A 22649-nucleotide genomic window follows, 5' to 3' on the forward strand; every position below is an offset into this window, starting at 1 on the left:
ATTTAAATGGAATTTCCTGTATTTCAGTTTGTGCCCACTGACTCTTGTCCTGTTGCTGGATACCACCAAGAGGAGCCTGGTTTCATCTTCTTTACATCTCCATCAGGTATTTATTGATAAGACCCCCCTGAACTTTTTCTTCTGCAGGCTGAAGTATCCCAGCTCCTTCAGCCTCTCTTTACATGCCAGATACTCCAGTCCCTTAATAGTCTTTGCGAACCTTTGCTAGACTCTCAGCATTGTGTCCTTGTCTCTGTTATACTGGGGAGGGAAGGACTTGTCCCAGCACTCCAGATTTGTCTCACCAGCCCTCAGAAGAGGGGAAGGATCCCCTCTCTTGACCTACTGGAAGTTGTTTTTCCTAATGCAGCCCACATGCTGTTGAACTTCTTTGCTACAAATGTGGATTGGAGGCTCATGGCCAACTTGATGTCCACCAGGAATCTCAGGCCTTTCTCTGCTTTTTCTGCTTCCTGTCTGCCTGTTGGCTCCCCGTGTGTGCTCCTGAGCAGCAGGGCTTTGCATTTTCCTTTGTTGAACTGCAAAGGTTGGTGTTGGCCCATTTCTGCAGCCTGTCCACATGCCTCTGAGTGGCCTGCCTGGTCTATTAGCCACCATTTCCAATACTGTGTCATCCTCAAACTTCCTGAAAATTGACTTTCTGCTGCCACCCATAATCTTTCCTTTATAAAGAATTCAGAGCCCTGGGTGAAGTATGTAATGAATCAAATCTCTCAACAGTTCTAGAAAGTACATTGCTGTTCACTTGGGAAAGTCAGACAGGGATGAGGCAGCTTCACTAGCACTAACAGAACATTAAATGCTGTGCCTTGTAGTAAAGGACTTCATTATTATTATTTAGGACTTTCATTCCTTGAATCTCTGATAGTTCATGCAATACCAGCTCTTGCCCTTTGCTAACACCATAGCAACCTACTATAAATGTCACTATATAATGTGGCTTGTTGGCCAAAAGCTGGACAAGGAATGCTTTCTAGGGCAGGAAATCCATGGGGTCAGTAAAAAATGTGCAGTAGAATGAGAGAAAAATCCCAGTGCTATTTTATAAGATTGCAAAGTGATTTTTCTTTTTCTCTCCCAAACTGTGCCCTAGAGGAAATAGAGGCATCAACCGAAATTCTCTCAGTGCTTTATCTATATCCCCCTCCCCCAAAACCTACATCCTAGGCACCATCTAAACCTCTGGGCTAACAGATGGTGTTGAGAGGGGGAGGGAGGGGGAGCAATTTGCATCTAAATAGCTGAAATAAGAAAGGGTCACGTCCCACAGACCAGCCCCACTCACCTGCTGTTTAAATCCCCCTGAGAAACAGGCAAACACTTGGTTTTTTAATGTCTGCGTCAGCTGTACTTGCTCTCTGAAACTTTCTGCCCTAAAAAAGCTGCAATCCTCTGCATCTTGCTGTATGGATTCTGTTCTGCCCCTAAAAGGACGAACTTTTAAGGCTTTAGTTCTCTGAATGGATTTGACAGCTGTGTCACTTCTGTTCAGCCCTCCCATCAGAGTGACTGTTGCTGTTGGTTAGTGTAATTAGCACAAGCACTGATGATACAGAAAAGGTTCAGAGCAAATATTACCTATTCTGCCAGTTTGCTACTCTCAGGGCTGCCTGATTGCACCTTCAGATGTGCTCTCACCATATGGTCCTGTGGACTTGTGATGCAGCATTCCATGCTGGGTTTGTATGTGTAGGTGGGATGGGCTTTGGCTCTAGTGACCTCCAGGCTGCAGCCCAGTGGGGATCCTGATCTGCAGGACCATGGCATGGTGTTGGATGGCTGTGCTTAATCCTGCAGGCATGCAAAGCCAACATCCTCTGGCTTCCTGACTGTGTCCTGTTAGAATTCCTCAGGTCTAAGACCTTGCTGCTTTGTAATGATTTTGTTTTGGAGTGTAAGGGTCTTTTGCCCACCTCTGTTACGCATTCATGGAGACTGCTCTGGGGCTACCCCTCTGTCCTGGCAGCAAGTGTGCTTTTGTCTCTTCAGGCAGAGTTTCTCAAAGTTTAAGGCTGTGGAAAGCCTGTAATAAGGAAAATCTCCCCCCATTCTTCATAATCATGGACACATTCAAGACCCCAAAACCATCCTACCTTATTTCCCAGTGATATTTGGAGAGGCAAGAGGACTTTGCATGAAGTTTAGTCTTAGTACAAAACACCAAGATGAGCAAAACCTGGTTCTACTCATCAGTTCCTTGGGCTTCCACACTCAAATGCTAAAAATAAATAATGTGACAATAGTCCAGGTGGTTCAGGAACTTTATTATTGTTGTCTGTTGACAACATCTCTACTTCCCAAGAAGGCAGAGGCATTGAAAGGTTGAGTTTGGCAGACTGGAAGGCTCTGCAGGATAAGGAGTGGTGAAGATGATGTCTGGGGACTCACCACTGTCTGCTGTGTGTTGATCTGGTAGAATAAAATGTCTGCAGAGGAAGTTTTCTATTTCTGGAATTGCAAGGCCTTGAATCTCTCCTTTCTTCAGCACAAGTCTGGAGGGAATAGGTGAGGTTAACCTTTGCTAAGCTCCTGGGCCCTCCCTCCCACAAGTGTCTTGGAAGAGGAAATGGCCTCAAGAAGTGTCTTGGTTTTGTTTTTTTTCCCCTCTCATTTAATTCCCAAGTATATTTCAGTACTGTGGGTACTAGTGGTTGATGTGCATTAGGGCAACGTGGATCTGGGCAACAGCCTTGTTTACATGCCTCTGGGGAATAAGTTTATTTATTTTATAATTTAATATAGATTCCAATTAATGAAAACAAGATCCAGTGTATGAATGCTTACAGAAATAACTGGGCAATGCACAATACCAAATTATATTATTTTTTTAGAGCAGTCTGTGGTACTTTATAACTTTCCACAAATGTTTTTCTTTTTAGTACTTTGTCACTTGAGGATAACTATGTTTTATAAATGGTCATATCACATGATGCATACTCACTGTCTGGGAGTAAACAAAATAAGTGAGTTAACTGGGGTGGTGCAAGTTACATACACACACGCACACATCAATGTGTGTGTGGATATACATGTTTATACATCCACACTCTCTTCTGTGGGACAGACCTCTGCCCTGCTCCTTCTGCCCCCTTCCCCAGTTCAGTGATGCAGAGAGGTGACTGGCTCTGGCAGCTGTGCTGCTGGTCTTTGCTGTGGATAAAATGCTTGTTATGCAGCAGGACCCCACAGACCATGTAAGAGCAAATCCAGAAATGAAAGATACTATGGGAAATATTTATTTTCCCTGTTTTTTAAAAACAAGACCATGTAAATTGTGCATCTGTAGCAGAGGTGCATGTTACTTTTTGACAAAGGAGGCAAAAGGGGGATATATGAGGAATTAGGTGCCCTTTGAGGTGAGTTTTCAGGTAGTGGGATGGAGACTGGGGAAACTGGATTTCACAGACTCCTAGAATGGTTCCTGTTGGAAGGAACCCCAATGATCATACAGTTTCAGCCCCTTGCCTTGGGGACTGCCCTCTACCGTGCCAGGTTGCTCAAAGCCCCATCCAACCTGGCCTTGAAGACTTCCAAGGATGTGATATCCACAGCTTCTTGGGCAGCCTGTTTCAGTGCCTCAGCACCATCACTGGAAAGAATTTCTTCCTAGTATCTAATCTAAACCTGCTCTATGTCTTATGGCCGTTCCCCCTTGTCCTGTAACTCCATGGCCTGGTGCAAAGTCCCTCTCCAGCTCTATTGTAGCCCCTTCAGGTACTGGAAGGTGCTCTAAAATCTCTGTGGAGCCTTCCCTTTTCCAGGCTGGACAATCCCACATCTCTGAGCCTGTCTGCATAGCAGAACTGAGCATCTTTCTGGTCTCTTCCAGTTCTGTTCCAGCAGGTCCCTCTAACACTGAGGTCCCCAGAATGGGATGCAGACTCCAGGCAGGGTCTCACCAGAGTGGAGCAAAATGGAGAATTGCCGCCTTCTACCTGCTGGTCACAGTGGCCTGAGATGTAGCTGCTTTTATTTTAGCAGGTTTCTTTTTGTTTCTTTTATTAAGTGGCTTACCAAGTGGGTGACTGACATTGGAACATTTATTTCTGTATCTTCCCAAGCTGTCTCACTGGAAGAGGAATTTGCTGTACAGAAAGGACCATTCTGGTAGTCTACAGTGTTACTTCAATCACTTTCTCTGTGTGGAACTAAAATACTAAAGAAAAAGATGTGCTGGATTGGAACCATGCCTAAAGCAATTCTTGGCATAATGGGATTATTTTACTGACTTTTAATTAAATAGAGTTCTAACTAGTTTGTTTTGAGCATACATACAGCTCTGATTTGTTGCTGTTGGTCTAATTGCCTCCTAAATTAAAGGTATCAATATTCTAATCCACCTTCTCCCTTGGGATACTGGCATTAAAAGAGGATGTGGAATGCTATGTAAATGATTTACAGACATGCAATATAGAAAATGGTCTTTAAAGGCATTAGCCGAAACTTAGGTCTCCCCTCTACCTGTGATGTCTTGACAGAGAGACTGATGAATTGTTATTTTTCAGTCTGTATTTATTTCTATTGTATTTGTCCTGACAGGTCTTTTAAATGGTTAGAAATGTAGTCTGAGAAAAATGCCAATAATCTCAGCCTTTGAGGAAGAAGCAGTTAATGAATCTTCAGGGAAATACCCAGAGTCCAGATGCTCCATGGGGAAGAAAAGGTTGGGAGCCAGTGGACCAGGGGTTGGGGACAATTCATCATCTCAGATCTAAGATGGAAGCTGTCTGCTGACAACACAAGATACTAAAATGGCAGAATTACAGGCTTATTTGCTTAGGACTGCTTTTTGAGAGCCCATTTTAAAAAGTCATGATTTGGGATTTGACTACTTCTATTTAAGATATATTGGTTATTTTTTGTCAGAAATAAAGCATTACCTTTTTGCAGACTTTTAATTATCTTTACGAATTGAAATCCTTTGGGGAAGTTTCACCTGTGTGGCATATAAATTCAAATCATGCTGTAAGTTTGAAGAATATATATTAGGCTCAAATCCAACTTCTTACTTCAAAGCTAAAATGGACCTTACAAAGTAGAAGGCCACAAGTTTAGATGTCTGTTTTATAACATTTTAATAGAGTAGCAGAGACTGACAAAACTTTTGTCAATGTAGAATATTTAAGCACCTCAGATAAAACTAGATGCACATTGAAGAGTGTTCACAGGAAGACAAGAGTTATTTCCAGCCTGAAGAGATTTTTCTTAAAAATAAAAGCAGCCAAACATGTATATGTTGGGAGGCTGTGAATGACCACCTGCAAATAGCAGCAGTACAGGAATAACCAGGAATGGAACAAAAAGTTTGATGTGGCCCTAAACAACTTGATCTGCTGGGAGGAATTGCTGCACATGGGCTGGACTTAGTTGATTTTTAAGGGCCCTTCCAAACCAAGTCTTTTCTATGATTCCTTGAAAACTTGGGCCAAAAAAAACAACGGGAAAGAGTGGAAGATGCAACCTCATCCTTGCAAAGGAGATAGTTCACTTAAGCTGTGTTGTGCATTGATTTGAAGGCTCTCCTTTCCCCCAGCAAATGTATTTTATTTCACTGAATCCCTCTGCAATGAGAATAAAACAGGAAAGATGGAGTTAATGCAGGCTGTGCCACAATATGAGTATGAATTGTTAGTAAAGAGGAAGGCAGCGCTTGCCTTGAGACAAGTGTAAATGGCATAAAGTGAAGGGGGAAAAAATGGTTTGGGAAGTGCATCCCCATGCATTGCTCCTGGGTGTGCTCAGGGACCAAAGCTGGGATTTCTTGAGAGCTGTGCAATAGCTGTTTCCAAAACTGACTACCCTGTTTCTATCTTGAGGTTTTGTAGCAAACAGAGCTGTTACTGTAGAGGTGAGAGGTGAAATTATGGTGTGCTAGTTACAGAATTTAAAGTATCCTTTTGTACTCTCTTGCCTTGGATAGGAAGAGGGAGCGTGGTCAGGTAACCCGAGGTGGGTGCTGGGTTTGTGTGGCCAAAGCACTGAGAGAGCTTTGGGTTGTGGGTAGGTACCATATCTCTATGACAGCCTGCTGCAAACATTCTTGACTCTTAATTGCTGAAATTAGGGGAGAATGATCAGAAAACTGTACGTGGACTTGCTGCATGCTGTGCTCTCCTAATTCTTATGCCGGTGGTTTTAGGAGCAAGTAACTGTAGGACTTGACAAGATTACTTAAAGCAGTGGGAGGGAATACTGTACTGAACAAAATGCCTTAACTCATACAACTTCCTAGAGCATCTGTCTTTGGTTGTTGTCTTCATTTTGGAAATTGGTTGAGTTTTATCCACCCCTTAGCAAAGGTACAACATTGTCTATAGAGAGATTCTTGTCTGCCCAGTAGTGGCCATAAAAAGATTTTTATCATTTTAACTACACAAAGGACAAGCTATAACCTGACAAAGCAGTCTTGAGATGAATAAAACATGCATACTGGCAATCCATCGTAGTCCATCCATCAGTGAAATCCCAATTCTGCTGAATGTGCAGTTCATATTGTCGCTAATTGTATGATGTAGATGCTTGTCCACTGGGAATTGGATGGAAATTAGCAAGTCACTTGCTTCAGATGCTGACAGGGCTGTGAATGGGAGCTCAGTCAGTCTCCTCTGGGTTGGGTTTTATGGCTGCAGTGTTGCTGCTTCTTGAGAAAAAGAGAATTTTAAATAGGTAGCAGTGAAGATCCATGCATCCTGCTGAAAGCTGCTTGGGTCACTAACTGTAGCAAGAGCAGAGGGTAAGAAGATCTGTGCCCCAGAAAAGCACAGATCTTTGCTCAAATATGTTGAGGAAAACCTTGCCTGCTATATCTAGCCTTGCAATTAACTCCTACTCCTAATTACATAGTGCTTTAAAATGGGCCTGCCACTGTAATAAATGATGTTGTTATATTTCCTTTTGTTCAGTGGAGTAAAAATAGTTCACTTGGCTCATGGGCTTTATTTAACTGAGCGCTAATGCAGACTTGGTTGTAATATATTGCAGAAACAGCAGTTCCTTTGTGCCAGTCCTATACAGCTTTCTTTTCTCTACTGACATACAGTAACTATGATTGGAATCTGAGTAAATGATGTGATAAAAGGCTTGATGGTGCTTCCTAAAAACAAACTGCTGCTCATTAAATTAAACGATGATGATTCTTAATGGACTAGTTAATGCTCTGCAGTGCATTTGGTACAAGTAAGGAAGTCTAGGGATGTGAGACCTTGCCACTATGGTTCCTCCTGTATGTTCTAGAATCATCAAGTAGGTGGAATAGGGAGTTTTGCTAGATAGCATATAATTATAAACACAGAGGTGGTGTTCTTGCAGCAAAGAAAACCACTGTGACAGTTTAATTAGGGGAGAAACTGCAAACCACCTTAGGCTTTTTCATTTTCCCTTATAAGTGAACTGCTCATAGAGCATTTCATGTATTGCACTGGAAGGAGTAATCATTGTAAACCTGAAGCAGATTTATGTGCAGTTCTCAAATTGCTTGTCTTCACTGATATTAAATTAGCTTTTGCAGCACTGGATATTTGATGGTGCTTGTCTCTAAATTCAGTCTGTCTACAAAAAACCTCATATTTGATGCAGAGCTTATCCTGTCTTTGGAGAGCTATTCATTCTCCCCTCTTTTCCCAGCTTTGAAGAACCAAAACTTTTAACAAAGCAACATGAAACTGAACCAATCTTTGTGATTTTATTTAATTGAAATCTACTGCCAGTATGAAAATCCTGGCTAGCAATTAGGGGAATGTGACAGCTTTGCCAGTCGTTACATAAATACTATGGAGCACTGGGCTTCCTACTGTCATTAGCTGCAATGAACACAATGGAGCTATACACAGGAGCAAGAACTACTCTGATGATAAATGTTTGCATTTCCAATTAGCACTGAACTGTTGTGGCATTTTCCCCTCAGTCTAATTGAGGGTCTTGGGTGGTTTCATTCACTAACAATAATTGGGTTGTCTTCTTGCTCTTTACTTTCCCAGCAGCAAAAGAGCTGAATGAGTTTTGCTCTTAAGAACATTGGTTTCCTCCTTGCAGGTCTCTGTGTCTCAGCGTTTCTTCGCCTCAGAAAAAACTCAGCTTTTACAGGTTAATGTAAACTTTCATCTATTTATGTCCTGTGGCTTTTTGCTAACCACTGCATTGCAGTGTCCTCTGTGCCCGTGGGATGTCGTTGACTTGATCTGAAAATGTTCTCGTTTTCTTATATGTTTCTTACCCCCACCCCCATTGCTAAGTGACAGATCTCTGGATTTAAAAAGGTGAAGTTTTTGCAAGTGCTAACATGTATTTAAAGTGTGAATACATTGTACTGGGAATTATTCCACATTAGGAGAGAGCAGGGCTTAATTCTGAGCCCCGTGCCCCATGTCCATCTTCCTGCATTGGAAACTTTTGAATGGAATAATGATTAATGATTCAGCTGCTCTCAGTTGCTGTTGCTGCTAATGTGTAGTTAGGACTCTGAGCCAACTAACTTAGGCAGGAGTAGTGGGGGTGGTTTTAACTGTGTGCATTAATATATTCTCTTTTTGCTGCTTCTAGTCATTTCCTCTGGAGCACAGATTTCCTCCAGGAAACCTGCTTATATGGGTTTTGGATATGCTTTAAAATAAGAGGCCTTTATTTTTCCCACCCTGCTTAGCAAGCTCTGACTCCAGCGACTACTTTGACTTGTGCGATTGAAGCCCTGCCCTCCTGTGAGCAAAAGCAGAACCAGAGCCAAGGCTGCTCTGTGCTGTGCTGGAAAAGGGAGCCTGTCCTGACATCTGCAACAGCCAACTTGCTTGTTCAGGCATGTAGGGGGAGGGGAGGCAGCACTTCTGGAGATGAGGAAATAAGGAGGATGATTTGTGGGCTGAGAACTTTTAAAAACTATACTCTTGGTTCTTTCTGTTGCAGCTTGGATTTTTTTTTTTTCCTCCTTGAATATGGATGCAATCCATTTCTCTTGGGCTGTTTAAAAGCACTGTTAGGAGTGGGTAAATGCTTAGTGAAAATGAGGAGGCTGCTGCCCAGGGATGGGATCAGGCAAAGCTGATCTCTGCAGTTCTCCAAGTTTGAGTACTGGAGCACAATTAAGGGGAGTTCATCACGTGTTCCAGGTACTTGGGCATAGCTGGCATTGATTGTGAAGTGGTTATTGTTTGACACAGCCATTTATTTGTGCAACAGCTGAAGCCAAGTCTAAACACAGCAATTTAAGCTGGCATTGCCTCTCTGTGGTTTTGGATTCAAGCCTAATGCGGTGAAAAGGGCTTGACCTGCCTCAGTGCTTCTAAAACCCTCAGTGTGCCTGGGTTACTGTCACAGTGGTCATGCATGGGCCCACACTGGGGAAGATGGTGAACATTGGGCCTTGATTCTTTCTAACAAAACAGAAAGAAGCTTCCTTAACTTGAATGAAAGGAGAACTCTGTTGCTAGGAATCGAGTGGTTATAATTAGTCTGTTCTTCTTTAGAAGCATATCTGTGCGGTAGGATGGATTAGCGTGGATATCTGCCCAGGGAGAGATTTTGCAGCTCTCCTGCCCACTACAGGGATGTCCACATCCTCCTGCAAAATCTGGGCTAGGGAATCCCACCTTGCATTTAGCCCAAACTGCTGGGATTGAATGAAAGGCTTTTTTTAAAAGGACTGTCTAGACTTTCAGCTTTTAAAATTCCAAGCCATGGGACTGTCCAGCTTTTCCTGTTGAGTTGTAAGTGGTCAGTCATCCTTTATGTCTGGCACTATGGAAATAATGCTTGCAGTGGAGCAAGACTGCAACTGGTAGTTGGCCATCTGCCATGAGAGCGTCTCTCTTCCCCCTCCTCACACCCACCCACCCACTCGTGCTGCAGCAGTGGATGCATTCTCTTCTACATGTATACTGATGTTGAGAGATTACTCTTTCATTTAGTTTAGCAATTTCATCTGCATCTTTAGGTGTTGGCAGCACCTGCAGGGATCTAACAGGTAAGTTCTAAAAAGACATCAGTAAACATTGCTGTTTTGTAATTATTTGTTTGAACTTTATGCAAGCCCGTTCTTTAGTCTGTTGGGGGTTTTGTGTTGTTTGTTTGTTGTTATTTTTGTTTTGTGTTTGTTGTAGTTTACATGTAAATGCAGGGTCTGGGCTGGTGCTTTGCTGGTCCTAGGTTTTTTTGGTTTAATTGGCACATTTACACAGAGCTCAGATGTGCAGTAACTGGTTGGGGAGACAGCCCCATGCTAGGGTTTCTGAGGGTTTTTTAATCACCTCTAAATGCGGTGATCGGTCTTTCCTCCCTCAGAGTGTGTTGCAGCTGCCTTTTTTGTGACAGCATGTGTTCCTGGTCCCATCTGCTGCTGGGTGGAGGAAGAAGACACCTCTTGCCTCTTTTTCAGGTGGAAGGCGTGGGGTGCCCTTCCTTCAGCGTGAGACTGGTGTTTGAGACTTGGTCCCACGTACAGTAATAAAAAACGAATGACTGTCTTCATCCTGTGTGGAAACCCAGCTGGTAAACTCTGATGTTACTTTTTCTGCTGGGATTTGCATGGAAGCGTGACACACAGGGAGGGAATCTGCTGCTTGCAATGTGTTTGAACAGAGCAGGGCACAGCCTGTGCTCTTTCTCACCAGGGCAGTGTGAGGGGGAAGGAGGTGATGTTAACTGTGTGTGCTCACAAGTAATTTCTAGCCATGGGGTGGAAGGATGCAGGGATACTGGTGCAGAGGTAAAACACTTGTTCTGATAAGGATCAGCTCAATTAAAGGTTAAGACTCTCTCTTTTTTTTTGTTTGTGAGCAAGACACCCTTTCCTCACCCTGCCAACAACAGAATACTTGTGTCTTGGAAAAATGGGAGATTTCCTTCTGGTAGTAACCAGAGAGGAAAGAGCAGTTGCTGAGCATCTTCCTCCTCCCCGTCTTGTTTAATATAGTTTATTCTTCTGTAAGTTGTAGTGAGTAACTTACAGCTACTCTCTTGCCAGACTGCATGAATTATAGATGTCTCTTTTATGAGTTTTCATGTTGACTCCTGCAATTAGTATGCATTGGATGTAGTTATCTGTATGGCATCTACTGCAGCGTAGGTTTCAGCCTTTCTGACTTTTTAATTGCTTTCTGTTTTAGCAATCAGTCATATGTCTGTCTTGCTAAGGAATGCAAAGAGAACACAAGCAGCTTGATAGAAAACTAGAGTTCAGCATGGAGCAGCAGGTTTGAAATTATGTGCTCAAGTTAAGTGGAAGGAAAAATGACATACATAAAGGGTCTTTGTTCTCTCTTTCTTTCTGCTTGTATGTGTGCTAGAGTAGGGTCAGAATGTCCCACCTACTTTTGGGTCCCACTCTGCAAGGTGAATGTCTCAGGAGGCTGTGCCTGTACTACAGTTTATGCCTGTAGTTTAGGAATAAACTTCACAATTTCCAAGGCATGTAGATGTGACACTTGAGAGTGGCATTTAGTGGTTAACACCATGGTGCTGAGTTAATGCTTGGAGTGATGATCTTACCGTCTTTTTCAACCTTAATGATTCTGTGATTGTCTTTTGTGTTATATCATCTTAACAAAGATCAGCAGACCTGCATGGATCTTTGCATCTGTGAATGTACCCCGAGCTCTTGGATGCCACTCTTGGCACCTGTGGGTGCTGTTTTCTGTTCACAGCTCCTGCTTGTTCACTACTTCTGCTTGCGCCATCTGCCTACGTCTGTCTTCTTCCTGTCTGCATAAGTGTTTAGTAGGTGTAAAAGGAGAGTTTGACAGGTTTGCTGTTGGACTCTGTTGAGTCTGGGGCAATGATATGTGGCTAATGGCCTGCAAAAGTTGATTGGAAGGGACAGGGGTGCATTGAAGGCAACCATAACTTGACTACAGCAGTCACAGATTGCAGTATGTAATAAAACTTATCATTATTACTGTGTGCTGAAACAACTCAAACTTTCAGTACTCTCAAATGTCTGCAGAAACAATAGTCCTACATTACAGCTATGCCTTCCCTAGTGGTGTCTATGGAGTTTGGTTTGAGTGCTGGTATTTTAATATATATAGTAGTTGAGAATAATTGTGTCTGCAGCTAAAATGTATTCCCCCATCTGACTCTGGTTGAAAAGTTCATGTGCTGTTTCATTGCTTCCACTGTTCACTTAATCACTCCGTGGAAACCTAAGATGGATTTCTCAAGGCAGAGTCGTGCTGGTGTGAAGAAGGAAATAACTCAGAGCAGCGATGCTTTGCATTCCTGTTGGAATGGAATGGCTTGTGCCGAGCTGAGTGACTCATTTCAGTGGCCTAGCGCTGGTGTTCTGCCGGCTGGGGAAGCGACTGCCTGGTGCTCTGAATTCGGGCAGTGCCTACATGAGGGGGTTTGTTTAAAGCCTACTTACATGTGAATTGGCAGGAGATTATTTTAGGAAGAAGAGAATTTGCACAGCCAGCTGAGCTGCAGTGAGGGAGATGGCTACCTCTGTAACCACTAGGCCTGGCTCTGGGCCCTCAGCTCTGCCTTGGCTGTATAATTCTGTCAGGACAGGGTTTCATCTGCCTACTCTGAAGCCAATAGAAGTTGAAAGTATAATGATATTGCATTTGACCTCTGTCTTGCAGTGGGAGGATTTATTTAAGCAGGTTTTTGATTTCCCCCTTAAATATATAGTGGCACAAGGCTTTTGGGAACCCTCTAGTGCAGCTATTACAGGGGGGAACTTCTGTGGAATCAGTCTCTTAGTTTTGTGGATCAAGGGATTTCTCTTACCCCCCCATCTCCAAACAGCTCATGTAACTCCAAACATAAGACTTTGATGAAGAGAAAGGTCTGTGAACCTGAGTGAGGGTAGGAAAATGAGAGGGTGTACTATAGGCTTTGCCTACAGCAAAGGTGCAGTTATCAAATAGGTGTGAAACAATATTGGTTGTAAAACTATGTAACTTCTCAGCAGTTACTTGCTCTTTCAGGGAATAATGTAAGATAAACAAGAGCTTGTACCACCAGTTTCTATCCCTGCGGTAAAACAGTAATTCACTTGTGCGCTATCCTTTCTGACTGAGGGATTTTGAAAAACTTTCTTATATTGAAGAAACTGAGAGCAGATGTCCCTGGGGGGTTACACTGGTGGAACTGAGGGGGAGGATTCTTGACATCCAGAGATTTTTCTTATACTCTATTTTTTTTGAGGTTTTTCCTTATGTTCTCTTTCTTTCTTCCAACACTAGACCAGCCTCTGCCTGTAATCTGGGGCTTTTTTTATTCTTCCTCTCACTTCTTTTTCTCCAGCCTGGAGCCACATACTGCTCTATTTTGATCTGATGTTGCATCCATTCCCCAACTTCATTAACTTTACTCTTTCTCCTGCTTAGTTTTGTGCCTCTGACAGCAGGTATGCTGACCTCTCTGCTCAGTGGGAGAGGGACCCAGAAGTGAGTCAGTCTCCATCCCAGCCATGCCTGCAGCTCCAGGAAGTCTGGCTGATGGGGGAATCTTTGGATGCACCTTTATTCAAACCCCGTTGGGGGTGAATCAGGCTGTTAGAGCAGCAAATGTGGTGCCACTCCTGGGGTGGTCTGTTTGGCAGGCAGAGGGCTGCTAACATTCCTTTTCCTTCTGCTTCCCTGTTTGCAGTGTATTCCTAGCACCTTCCTGGCAATTTGCTTTTTCGTGGTTAAATAAGATCAAAGCAGAGAATGCATCTCTTATGGGACACTGCTGCTTATGTTGTTTCAAATGGTTTAGTTGTGCCAGTTCGGTTCCAGCCGCTGACACTGTGACGTGCAAAGCCCATCAGGAAGAGCTCAGGATCTTCATGTTTCACAAGATACATGTGCAGCAGTGGCTGCCAAAATTATCAGTTGGGTTTTAGCTTAGACTTTTTTCCACTGCTTAGGCAGGGAGAGTATTCATTTGCACCAACCACTTCATGGCTGGCACCCCAGCTGTCACTTAGTTCTGTTCTGTTTTATACCCAAGAATGGCATGAGGCTGAAGTGTGAGTGGTGGGACATGCACAGGGCACATGTGAAGACACGCCCAGACAAGTGCACAGATAATTGCCCCCCACCCCTCCCAAATGCCAAAGCTGTCCCACCATTAAAATCAATCCCCAAATGCTAGTCTGTCATTTAATATTCCTTTGCATAGCTGTATTGGAAGGAGAATGGGGCTAGGGGCAGACCTTTTACAAAGTTCCCTGTGTGTAAAGACTTGCCCAAAGCCTTACAGGCTATACCACACTGCCAACCCTCCCATTTAAGGGCAGCTGTGAAGAAACTGGGAATCAATCAATGGAAGCAAAGGTGGAGCTGCAGGCCAGCCATGGCTTGGCAGGCAACAGGGAAACTGCTCTTGGCAAAATCTGGCACATTGCTGCTGAGTGACTTCCGTGGGCAGTGTTTGCCTGCCTTAGTTCCCCAGAGCAGCGAGAGCAGTGTGCTCTGGGTCCAAAGCTTGCCAGTTGCTCTGAGGATCAGTAGCTTGGCCAAAGAAGACTTTGAAGGCTGGCTGGGTGCTGTGTGGCCATAGGGCTGTGGTGCAGTGGTGAGATGTGTTCAGTGTAACTCAGTGTCACACTGAGTCCAGCCTATGGAAAGTGGCTCCCTGGCAGTCAGCAGTGATCTCAGCCCTGTAACTGAACTTCTTACTTGCAGAGAGCAAACAGCTTCTGACTTCTTGCCGTGCTGCAACTTTCCCCGAGTGAAACAACTTCCCTTACTGCCTGTGAAAGTGGTAAAGCCGTTGAATTGCTTTTTCCACCCAAACAGAAATTGTTCCCACTTTGGTCTTTATTCAGCAGTTAACTCCCAACTCACTTTTGAAAGAAAACATAGTGCAGATGAATTCTAGTTTCCAGAAGGATCTTGCTGCAGCCAGGCTGTGCTGGGAGTAATGCTGATCTCATTTGGGTGGAACAAGTTAGTTGTTGCAGAATAATCTATTACCCTGTTCCCAAGCTTCCGTCTTTAAATCTGCGCAGCAGGGATTATTTACTTATGGATTTAAGTGTGTGTTGGGGATCTGGTTTCGTTTGACCCTCCCAGCAGAACAAAATGCAATCAACTTCCTGGCAGTTGGAGTTACTCCTGGAGTGTGCAGGTACTGCAGGAAGGCCAGGGCTGGCTTGGCACACCCAAGGGCTGTGGCACTGCATCTGAGGGGGTACAGCTCAGGGCTTTGCAGCCACCTCTGCCTCTGAACCCGCTCAGCAGCTCTTTAGCAAAGGAGCCTGAGCAGCTGCATCAAAACTCTGAGTACAAACTTCATTCTCTGTGTTGTGCTGTGCTGGAGACTGATGCAAACCTTTTGGCAGTTTTATGAGAGCTAGCATGGATCTGAGAGGTGTTACAAACTCAGCAACTTGTTGGCTCTTCTCAGGTATCCTTCCTCTTCACTAAATCATGTTTACCTTCTCACCCTGACTTCTGCTCCATGGTTTCTTTGAGAATTTGTTGTATCCTGAAACAGGCTTTTCTCAGTGATCAGTAATGCAAATGATCGAACATTGTCTTATTAACAGAAAAAGAAAAGGCATTTTGAGTAGAATTTGTTGTGCTGACACAAATTTTTATGCGGTGTTCGTGTTGCTATCGTTATCCTTGGAAGAGTTCAAAAAGCCAGTGGATGTGGCACTTGGGCATATGGTTAATGGCATACACAGCAGCGCTGGGTTAATGGTTGGGCTGAGGTTGCAGGTCCATCTGCAAATACCTGTTTGTGGTTTACTTGGTAGTGTGTGGTTTTAGTCCACAATAAATAAATAAATAAATAAATAAATAAATAAGGCTTCTAACCTGTTTTCTTTCCCAATTCCCAGTAACGGCCTCCCCAGCTGAAGATGTCTAACAATGGAGTTGAAGCAGAAGACAAACCACCTGCTCCTCCAATGAGAAATACCAGCACTATGATTGGTTCAGGAAGCAAAGATCCCGGGACTTTAAACCATGGCTCAAAACCTCTGCCTCCCAATCCAGAAGAAAAGAAGAGGAAAGATCGGTTTTACCGATCTATTTTGCCAGGAGACAAAAGTACAGTATTTTATCTCTTCTTATGAATCTTCTGTCTTGGTTGTTGCATTTTTTGTAATGATTAAATCTTTGGCATTTAATCCATCTTGCTTTTTTCCACAGGATCATAGAATACTAGAATTATTTGGGTTGGAAGGGACCTTAAGGATCATCTTGCTCCAACTTACTTGTCATAGGCGGGAATAACTTCCATCAGACCAGGTTCCTCAGAGCCTCATCCAGGCTGGCCGTGAACACCTCTAAAGGGCAGCCACAGCTTCTCTGAGCAACCTGTACCCGTGCCTCACCACTCTCACAGTGAGGAATTTCTGCCTAGTATCTAGTTTAAACCTGCCCTCTCTTGTTTTTAATTACTTCACTCTTTTATCACTCCATGCCCTTGTCAAAATCCTTTTGCAGGTCTCTTTTAGGCCCCCTTTCTTGTAGAGTTTTTTTTTTTTTTTTTTTAATTTATTTTGCCTTTCCTGTAAAGTATGAGAACAGTGTCCCTGAAAATCTGAACTAGCTCTGGGACTAGCTCTGTTACTTCCCAGCCTGGCTTGTCCATAATGGTCTAGAAAACCATAAGGTTTTGTGCCAATTACAAGCTGGCCAATAAAGCTGGCATTGGCAATTGGTAGAGAGCAGAGGAAAGTCTTTTGCTTGTTTTGTTTCTTTAAACAGTAAATAATTTGAGTTATACAAGACTAATATGCAATTTCCTACTAGACCTGTCGTATTTTGCCTCATGGCCATTTACTCTGTTCTAATGTCTGGGTCAGGCATTGTCTACTTGCTTTTAAGAACATTCTGTGGCTAAAAATTCTTGCATATTTCTTGTGAACTGAAGGAGTTTTTCATGTTCAAGGGACTGTAACAGATGGAAAAAGAGATAGGAACTGTGAACTGTACATGAAATTCTAATTTTTAGGATGAGGATATTTTAAAAAAACCTCTCTCCTATGAATCTTTTGAAGTGATGCAAAAAAAAAAAAATCATCCCCTAATATGTGCTGGTTTCTTTTTATATCTGACCTATTTTTTTGGAGTTCCTCTTCGTAATACATGAGCTTTTTCTGTATTGCAATGGTTTCTAAGCACTGGGTAACTGAAGTGAAGACTAAATACCTTCACCTCCCTGGCCTTCAGGAGGCAGGCTGCTTCCTAATTTTTATTAGTGAAAAGACTAATTGAAATGATAGCTTCAATAATTTCAATAAGCAAGGTGGTAGATAATTTTCTACAAATTGAGTGTGGCATACGTTATTTTTATTCTTATCTGGTACTTTTGGCAACTTTGGATTGCTTTACAAATGTGAGGTTTTGAGCCTGCAATCCAGAAACCTGTGAACTCAGTGTTAAAAGTCTGTAGGGTCTGGGTTAGAACTTGCCATTATGAGTATGAATCCCAAAAAAAGCTGCAGGATTTTTGTGTTGACTTACTTAAGGGAGAGGAGTTTTTAAATCTCCAGGATGAACTGTTCCAGAGATCAAAGAAATCACCTGAAACTTGTAAAGGAGTAAAAGAAGTAGAACCTGAAATGCTAGTTTGAGTTGGATTATGAAGGAGAACTACGAACAAGGAGAAAAATGAAGGTTTGGGGAAAATCAGCAGACAGACTGCCACTGATCCAAAGCTGCCCATGTTTACTGAAGATTGGCCAACATGGCAGATGCTTCAAGACATGAGAGATTTTTGTTTAGCCAAGCCCAGCAGAGCCTTCTGTTGCAATACACCTGCCCAAACGAGAGTGGCTTCTTCTGTCCTCTAATTCCTGTTGAGCAAAAAATTCCTTTAACACTGTCACCTTCACTTCAAATTGGTCGATTTCCATCTTATGAAAACTTCTTTCTAGTTTCATGATGACAGCTAAATTCCTATTGTGTCTTGCTGCTTAAACGTAGGGAAATTCTTCAGTGTTCACAACACTTCCCTTTTAAAAAAATAAAAACTAAAAAATAACACACAAATTATTTCAGGGCCAAACCAAAGAGAAGTTTTGTTTTTTTTTAAAAGGAAGGTTGGTTTCCATTCAGTTAGAGGAAAGTAATTTTGAGCAAATTTGTGCTACCCCTGTACATGAGCAGAAGTGTTGTATAAAGTACACCTGGGGCATAAATCCAGGGCCTCATGCATGTTTGCACACTTGCATTGAGCTATACCCCTTGCCAGGCAGCTCTGAAGGTGTCATGCTCTGCCTGCAAAATTTGGGATGTAATTTGTAGTCCTCATTTCCTCTGTCCAAGCCTAAACTGCAAATCTGGAATTTAAAAAACCTGTTGGTTTAATACTGGGTGAGTCCTGCCCAATAGGATGCAGGGTTTGTGTGACTTGTTGCTCTCAGCAGGACTCGTGAATATTTTGAATTTTCCTGGGCTCAGGGGACTCATCAGTGCCAAACTGAGGGTGTCAGTCTGGCTTGAATGGGGCACATTTATCTCCTTTGAACTTTGCTCAGCTCGGCTGCAGCTTCAAACAGAGGCAATGATTTTCCCATAAGGTGACAGTGTGCAGCAACCAGGAGCCCTTTCCATGGTGACTGGGAGCACTTTACTCCATGTTAGCAGTGGTGAAGACCTTTCTCATCTCAGTGTGCTTCCGGATGGCCTCACTGCATGGTCAGACATCATGCTTCACAGCTGCAGCTCAAGTTGCCAGAGCATTGTGAGAAAAATTTATGCTCTCATAACAGCACTGAACATGGAATGAGAAGGTGATGAGGTGTTTGTGGGAATAAAACCTTTGGTGGTGGTAGGTAGGTCATCTTAAATATATGATATTATTTTGCTTTTGTATTTTTTTTAAAATTAAGATTCTTCAAGTCTTTTTAGCTCATTGCAAAGACAATGCAATCACTTAAAAGGGACTTTAGTGTTTAGTCAGACTGGGACTGCCTTTCTCTTTAGTTCTTTTTCCCTTATACCACCTGGTTACAAGGTAATTGTATTATTAATGGTTTAATAATGTTTAGGCTTCTAGATCTGTCAGATCTGCTTGAATGTAGAAATAAAAAAAAACACCTAAGACTTCTGGATAGCAACCTAATGCCCTTAAGCTTTGTTTAGGAATATGTTCAGCTCTGCTGTGGCAGCTGCCCTGGACCACGTGTGGGTGTTCATTGTGTGTGCAGAGCTCTTGTGTAGTGGCTCTGGTAGAGGTGTCCTCTTCTTCCTCACCTGGGCTTCTCGGCTGAGATGGCACCTGGGTCTTTGGCTTGGAAGAGTGGACTGATCCTGTGGGCAGACCTATGGGATGTGGTGGCTCTGATGGCGCTCCCTGCGCCTCTTTGCCTCTGGCTTTCCATCCGGCGCTAGTGCGTGCAGCAGCCTCTGTGCTGCAGATGCTCACCATCTGCCAACCAGCAGCTGCTCCTGTCTCCTCCTCGCTCCCTTCTCAGGGATGGCTCCTCCAGCATTGCTCTTTTCCCCTTGGCACTGTCACTCCTCTGTGACTCAACTTCCCTCATCCCCTTTGTTTGAAAGAGAGATCAAAAACAATCTGTTCCATCTTCGTGTCCCAAATGGAGCATCTGATCCTTTTCGTTCTCCAAAATTACTCTGTACAACTGTAGCTCTGTAATGATACAGAGAACAGTGCCAGAGCTGGCACTGAAGGAAATGGGATTCAGTCCTTTGGGGCCAGCCCTGAGCCTCTCTACACTGCAACCACAGCAGTGTCTTAAAGAATTGCTACACTGTCAGCCTTGCAGGCTTCTCAAACACCTGGGGTTTGGCCTTCTTGTTGCCAAAAGTGCGCTGGGCAGTGCTGGCCACAAAACAAATTCTGTTTGGCTTTGGATAAAAAAGGGGAGCAGCTGGGAAATGTGAGTGGTTTGCTCACCTTCTCCTGGCTCTGATGATTTTATAACTGCAAGCAGCAGCAGAGCCGACTAGAATGTTGTTCTTCCTTGAACTGATCTCAATATCTTGAATACAATAAATGCTAAAAGGAAGGTGGAGTCTTTAATACACAATGAATATGGATGAACTTAATCCAATGCATTATGATAATCTTGTTTGAAGACCCCTGTTTAAAATTTGCAGGGTGCATCTGCTTTGATGTATTTCCTTCCCTGTTTCTTGGTGACTTCTGCTCCTCACCTGCCAGATTCTGCTATCTTGCTCATGTCTTTAGAGCTGGTTATTAAAACTATCTTTGGTTCATTTTGTAAGCAAAAAAAAAAAAAAATAGAACTGCTTTTGCTCATAAGATTTTATAGCAGAATCCCACATTATAATTAGGTTTCTTCACAAACTTTTGAGGAAATAGGATAAAGGAAGCAATTTCTAAGCAGTATTTGTAGTTAATTTTGTCCCTGGCTTTTGTATGAGAGGCAAGTGCATATTTAAAAGCACATAATATTGTTTTGTTGGGATTTTTAAAGTTGCTTAAAACAACAAATAAAAATATGTGTTCAAAACTGACTGGCTTCCACTTACTGCTACTGTAGAGCTTTTGACTCTGACCTGTGTAAGTTTGAGTGAATAGTTAAGGTAAATACCTCTCATGCTGTTGAGTCTAGATACACTAGTTGATACTTAACATACTGAAAATATCAGTTTCCTTCTTTTATGTTTGTCCTGTGTTGCAGGGCTTTTATTTCTGTTATCCACTCACTGTGGTTGCTCTTAAGTGTGGACAGAAAATTTTTAAACTTTCTGTTTGTCTGCTTCAGGTCAAAATCCTATGACTAGCAAAAATGGGAGGGGGTGATTGTGTAGGTGAATTAGAAGCTATTGGGGAGATTTTAGATCTTGATGCATGGATTTTTTAAATTGTTGTTGTTTTTGTCTCTTGCAGCCAATAAGAAGAAAGAGAAAGAGCGGCCGGAGATCTCCCTCCCCTCAGACTTTGAACACACGATTCATGTGGGGTTTGATGCAGTCACGGGAGAATTCACAGTAAGTGAAGCTGGAGGAAGAGAGAACTGTGTGGTTTAGCTTATTGCTAGGAGGAGCCAGGGCTCATTAATCTTTTATATATTAATGCCGAAAGGGCTATTACCATCATCTAGTTTGATCTCATTTGAAACACATCTGCAGAGGTTACCCACTAATTCATGCTGAGAGACTGTCAAACTTGGCACATCCCAGGAGCTCAGGCTGCCAGCAAACTTTTCCTTTCCTGGTTTTTTGGCTGCTGTGGTCAGCTAAACATGGTATATCTGTCTTCCCTTCCCTTCTCTTCCCCTCCCTTCCCCCTGCAGAGCTGAAATAAGTCTGTAGCACAGTCTGTGTCCCCCAAGTGGGGCTCTGAGACTTTTCCTTTGGGAGGCACACAGCTGTGTACAGCTACTTAGGAGAGAACATGTATGTGCTGCCCTGAGGCTAAATGTCAGATGCTTTTATGTGTGATGGGTTTTTTTTGTTTATTGACATGCAAAATACTGTAAAGACAGAATTATATTTCATCATTGTATTTTCACTCTTATTTTGGTTATGAGATAGTATTTCCTAGCAGCAGAAGTTGTTTGTGAACAAGGTGTTTCTGCCTGTCTGTAATAATACTGCTTTTTCAGGGACTTTATTCCCCTGCCCTGTCATGTGCTCACATGGGTTTGGCATGGCAGCCTCTAGACTTGCCCAGGTTACCCCAGCTGTACTAGTGGGGCATTACCTGGGGGTGCATCCAGCCTTCCTTTTGAACAGGGAGGATAACTTCCCTGCTCATGGATCCCAGTCTCTGCCACTTAGTCCATACAAACTGGTGAGGAGGGGCACAAGTCTGGCTGTTTCCCAGGTGTGTTTATCTTTTGACTGAAATTATGTCCCTATAATGAAATTCTGAGCTTCAGGTGTGGAGTTAACACCTCTGCTTTCCCAGCTCTGCTTACAGAGGGCACCACACTGTTGTTAGCAAAGAACTCTAGTGCTACCAGAAGACCCAAAGGAGTGTTGCATGTCCATTGTGCTGGAGGCCATGAAGTGTATGTTACTTCCATAGTCTTTCTTGGGTGTATAGAAGTATGTGAATACCTGTGCATAAAGGATTTTGTGGTTTGTTTTGGTTTTTTCTTGAGGCTTTTCCCAAAGTGCAGCAATTGGTTCTTCTCCTTTCTGGTTTTTGAGTTTGGTCTGCAAAGGACCTGGGAGTCACCCAGAGACCCAAGAGCAGAGTGTCATTTACATGCCCAAGTGTGATTTGTAACACAGGCATTGGCTAGGGTCACACACATTCACCACCTCATTTTCTTTCCTCTCCTCTTCTCTTCTGTCCTCTTTTCTCCCTATTTCCCTCACAATACTGTGTAACTCCAAAAGCTGGGGCAGAACAATGACAGTGGGTAATGTTTTGTGCACATTAGACCATCTGTGTGTTGCCAAGGTGCCTCTTCCCACAGGGAATGCCGGAGCAGTGGGCACGCCTGCTGCAGACTTCCAACATCACCAAGTCAGAGCAGAAGAAGAACCCCCAGGCAGTGCTGGATGTGTTGGAGTTTTACAACTCCAAGAAGATCTCCAACAGCCAGAAGTACATGAGCTTCACAGGTACATGGTGATGGTCTCATGTGGCTGCTTTTTCCAACTCTCTGTGGTCAGGGCATGTGGGGCTTCTTTTGTTTAATCAACAAGTAGGTTTCTCTTTTCAAGGAAAATGTGAATGAGATTCTCTGGCTGCTCAGGCACCGTTCTTCCTTTAAAATGCTCTTCTGTTAATCTGGATGCCCAGCA

At 43.2% G+C, this 22649-nt stretch overlaps 1 protein-coding gene across 7 annotated transcripts in view; it reads left to right on the forward strand.

The window, feature by feature from the left end:
• PAK1 (p21 (RAC1) activated kinase 1) overlaps positions 1 to 22649 on the forward strand; it is a 103857-nt gene that overhangs the window by 54058 nt on the left and 27150 nt on the right. For 4 of the 7 annotated variants that reach the window (XM_064720410.1, XM_064720387.1, XM_064720378.1 and 1 more), the window contains exons 2-4: positions 15788 to 15998; positions 20779 to 20879; positions 22319 to 22466. In XM_064720410.1, the coding sequence (XP_064576480.1) occupies positions 15809 to 15998; positions 20779 to 20879; positions 22319 to 22466 (439 nt within the window). In that variant the 5' untranslated portion in view covers positions 15788 to 15808. Of the gene's footprint in view, positions 1 to 27; positions 107 to 9887; positions 9974 to 10384; positions 10498 to 15787; positions 15999 to 20778; positions 20880 to 22318; positions 22467 to 22649 lie in introns of those variants that run through there. The other 3 variants (XM_064720426.1, XM_064720393.1, XM_064720403.1) reach the window with 3 other exon arrangements.

Source organism: Zonotrichia leucophrys, chromosome 1 (assembly GCF_028769735.1).
Source record: "Zonotrichia leucophrys gambelii isolate GWCS_2022_RI chromosome 1, RI_Zleu_2.0, whole genome shotgun sequence".
Lineage (NCBI taxonomy): Eukaryota > Metazoa > Chordata > Aves > Passeriformes > Passerellidae > Zonotrichia > Zonotrichia leucophrys.